This window comes from Brachypodium distachyon, chromosome 2, assembly GCF_000005505.3.
Source record: "Brachypodium distachyon strain Bd21 chromosome 2, Brachypodium_distachyon_v3.0, whole genome shotgun sequence".
Lineage (NCBI taxonomy): Eukaryota > Viridiplantae > Streptophyta > Magnoliopsida > Poales > Poaceae > Brachypodium > Brachypodium distachyon.
This window is the reverse complement of record NC_016132.3, coordinates 14,380,024-14,383,101: the sequence shown is the minus strand read 5'-3', so window position 1 is coordinate 14,383,101 and position 3,078 is coordinate 14,380,024. Positions and strand designations below refer to the sequence as shown.

General features: G+C 53.6%; 1 protein-coding gene across 1 annotated transcript; it reads right to left on the bottom strand.

The window, feature by feature from the left end:
* Positions 1-264: 264 nt before the first annotated feature.
* LOC100829584 (eukaryotic translation initiation factor 3 subunit D) lies at positions 265-2,376 on the bottom strand. The gene has a single exon (XM_010232714.2). The coding sequence runs from the start codon at positions 2,267-2,269 to the stop codon at positions 518-520; it is 1,752 nt and encodes a 583-aa protein (XP_010231016.1). The 5' UTR covers positions 2,270-2,376; the 3' UTR covers positions 265-517.
* Positions 2,377-3,078: the final 702 nt, after the last annotated feature.

The window sequence follows — 3,078 nt, the reverse complement described above, 5'->3', positions numbered from 1 at the left end:
CATGAGCAAGCCAAAACCTGATGGACTTGGATCTACCCGTTTGCTAGTACAAGTCTGGTCTGTTCAAGTTGGAAAGATTGAAACCCTATACTTGTAAGATTCTAAGTAGGATGGACCAGGACTCCAGTAGCAACATATTCAGGCCAACAGAGCACATGATTTACAAATTGATCCACTGCAATATAACTTAATGCAATCTAGACGTTTCTGAGAACCAAGGCATTCCATGAAAGATTGAAAAAACACTCGAGCATACACGCTTGCTGAAAAAAATATCGTCGATAAACCACTAGAAGTGATATTAAACTGCCAGCATAGTCATTAAATCCAATCGATAGGTGCTAACAAATTTAGCACATCCAAGCATAAAAATTGAAAATCAACAGTTTTCTGATAGATCAAAACGAGAACACAGTATCGATACCACGCAGTTCAACTCTTCAAGTAACCCATCAAAACAGATCATAAACCAGAGAAGACATATATCTAGAGAAGGCAAGATAACCAATTATACCCTTCAGGCAACAGTAGCTTCGGCATTCTTCTCACCCACACCGCCTGTGGCAGCTTTATTGGCCTCTGCCTCAGCAGCTGCGTCCATCTCCTCTGCAGTGGCGTCGACATCATCTGTAGGTAACCGAACCTGCTCCTCCTCCGGCAGTGGCTCTTCAACATAATCATTCTCAAATGCATCATTAGGCACCGAGTAGATCCTCACCTGTGGCTTCGCAGGATCTTTCACAAGCACATACTTGCCTTCTTCAAACTTCATGCATATGTCCACAATTGACTTGACAATACCCCACATGTTTGCAGTGTTGAGGTTGATCTGTGCAGCAAAATCCCTTGGTTTGTACCCCATCACGGTGAGTATGGAATGGTTGTAGTGATCACGGGGGTGAACTCGTGACACATAACCCAACTTCATCATGTCAGCACCAGAAAGCAAAGCCTGGCAAGTCCAGCGAGCAAGTTTGTTGGCATTGTTCTTGAGCTCTGTAGCAAGCACAGCCCCGCGCTGGGTCTCAAGCTTCTGCCTCCAGTCAACACCAGTAATCTTAGGATCAAACTCATTGAGTGCATTGAGCGTGAAGAACTGGCGACCACCGCTTGCATCAGCACTGGCAGCATGCACTTCACAGCGAGCAATAATGCTGATCTCCTCATCCAGCTTCCAGCGGCGATAGCGGTAGCCATTGGATGCCGCATCCTCGCCCTCAGATGCAAACGGGTTAGGCTCATCAAAGGTAACCTTCTCGCCTTCATGAACAAGCACCTGCTGCGAGAAGTTCTGGTTGATGTAGGTCGCCTCGACCGCAAGAGCATGTGCCGAGTTGATGTCATCCTTATTCTCAGGGAGCTGCTCCTGGGCAGTCTCATTTACAGTGAGCAGATCGAGCTGAGAGCCATCACGCTTGTCAAAAAAGAGCTTGTTCCCAACGCGCTGCACGACAATGTCCCATGACAGGATGCTGCGAGGCGTGCACATGAGAGCAGCCAGGATTGCATCGGTGGCGAACACCGTGGCCTTGTCCTCCTCGGCGAGGCGGCGGATGACAGGGTCGTCGGTGGTGGTGACCTTGAAGAAGTTGCGGGACTTGAAGCGCTCGAGGCGGCGGGCGGCCTTGGGGTTGACGCGGTCATAGGCGCGGTCGTAGAACTCAACGGCGCCGCAGACGAGGAGATCCTCGGGCTGGTCGTTGACGGTGAAGGAGAGCTTGGTGAAGTTGGCGAAGGGGATCTGCTCACGCATGGTCCAGTCGGGCTGGATGTCGACGGAAGGCTTGGCGGAGGAGGACTGGTTGCCGCGGAAGCCCTGGTGGTGGTGCGAGCGGTGGTTCTGGTAGTGGCGCTCGCGGCGGGCGCGCTCCTTCTCGGCCTCGCGGCGCTTGGCCTCGACCTCCTCGTCGCGGCGCTGGGGGAGCTGCGGGCGCTGGTTGAAGCGCCACTTGGGGCCGAAGCGCGGGTGTCGCGGCGGCGGCTTGGCGTCGACGAGGTGGAACGAGGAGTCCTCGGCCGCGGCGGCGAGGGAGTCGTCAGCGGAGGTGAAGTCGAAGACGGAGTCGCGCGAGGCGGCGGGGTGCATCCCGGGGCCGCCGGGGTTGCGCGTCCAGTCGGCGATGCGGCCCAGCTTATCGGAGCGGGAGAAGGGCGCGAAGGGGATGGAGGCCGTGGCGGTGGCACCGCCCAGGGACGGCGGCGCGGCCGGGGTCTCAGGAGGGCCCCAGCCGTCGGGGTTGAAGGGGACGACGCCCACGTCGAAGCCCATGGTTGCGGTCGGCGGCGGCTTGGATCCGGACGGAGGCGGCAGCGGCGGCGCAAGGGTTCGGTTAGGGTTCGCGATGCGGAAAGAGGAAAAGGGGGCTTTAGGGCTCGGGAAAACGAATATTTATTTCTCTAGTGCTTAAAAGGGCTTCTTCGACCGGGAGTTCGGCCCACATGTCAGAAGCACCCGATTCCGGCCCGTTCTCAAGCTTTTGTTAACCTGGAGTCTGGCCTGGATTGTGCTTTGTTGTGCAACTCCTGCCAGCTGTCCGGTTCTGAAGTTGCATCAAGATCCTAATCGAACACACACAATCACGAAGCACAGTAAAATAGATGAACATCAAAAAGTAGAGAGGAACATGAGCTTTTCATTAATTTCTGATCTCAAGTGTACGTACAAGGGGTAACCTCCTCTCTTTTGTATAGAAACAATGGATAAGAGCCCACAACAAATTATTAGGTGGAGGAACGAGTCAACAGGGGGTTGGTGGGGGGCGCACGACTCGGTGGCCACTCCACCCCATCGTTGGCTCCTCAACACTCCTCCTTGGGCCGATACCCGTATACCATATGCCTCAAAAACTCCGAAAAAACCCGGTGGGAAAAACACATGGAGAAAGAGCGCATAAGATACGTTGCTATGTTGCATAGATTGCCTCGTTAAAAACCACAGGTCTGTGAAGATTTATCGATGAGTATGTGAAGTATTTCCCCCTGAACCTTGCATTTCCCTAAGTCTCAACATACCGATTCCACGCACACACCTTTCAAAGGTGGATGCCGGTAGTGACTTGGTGAACAAATCAGCAAGAT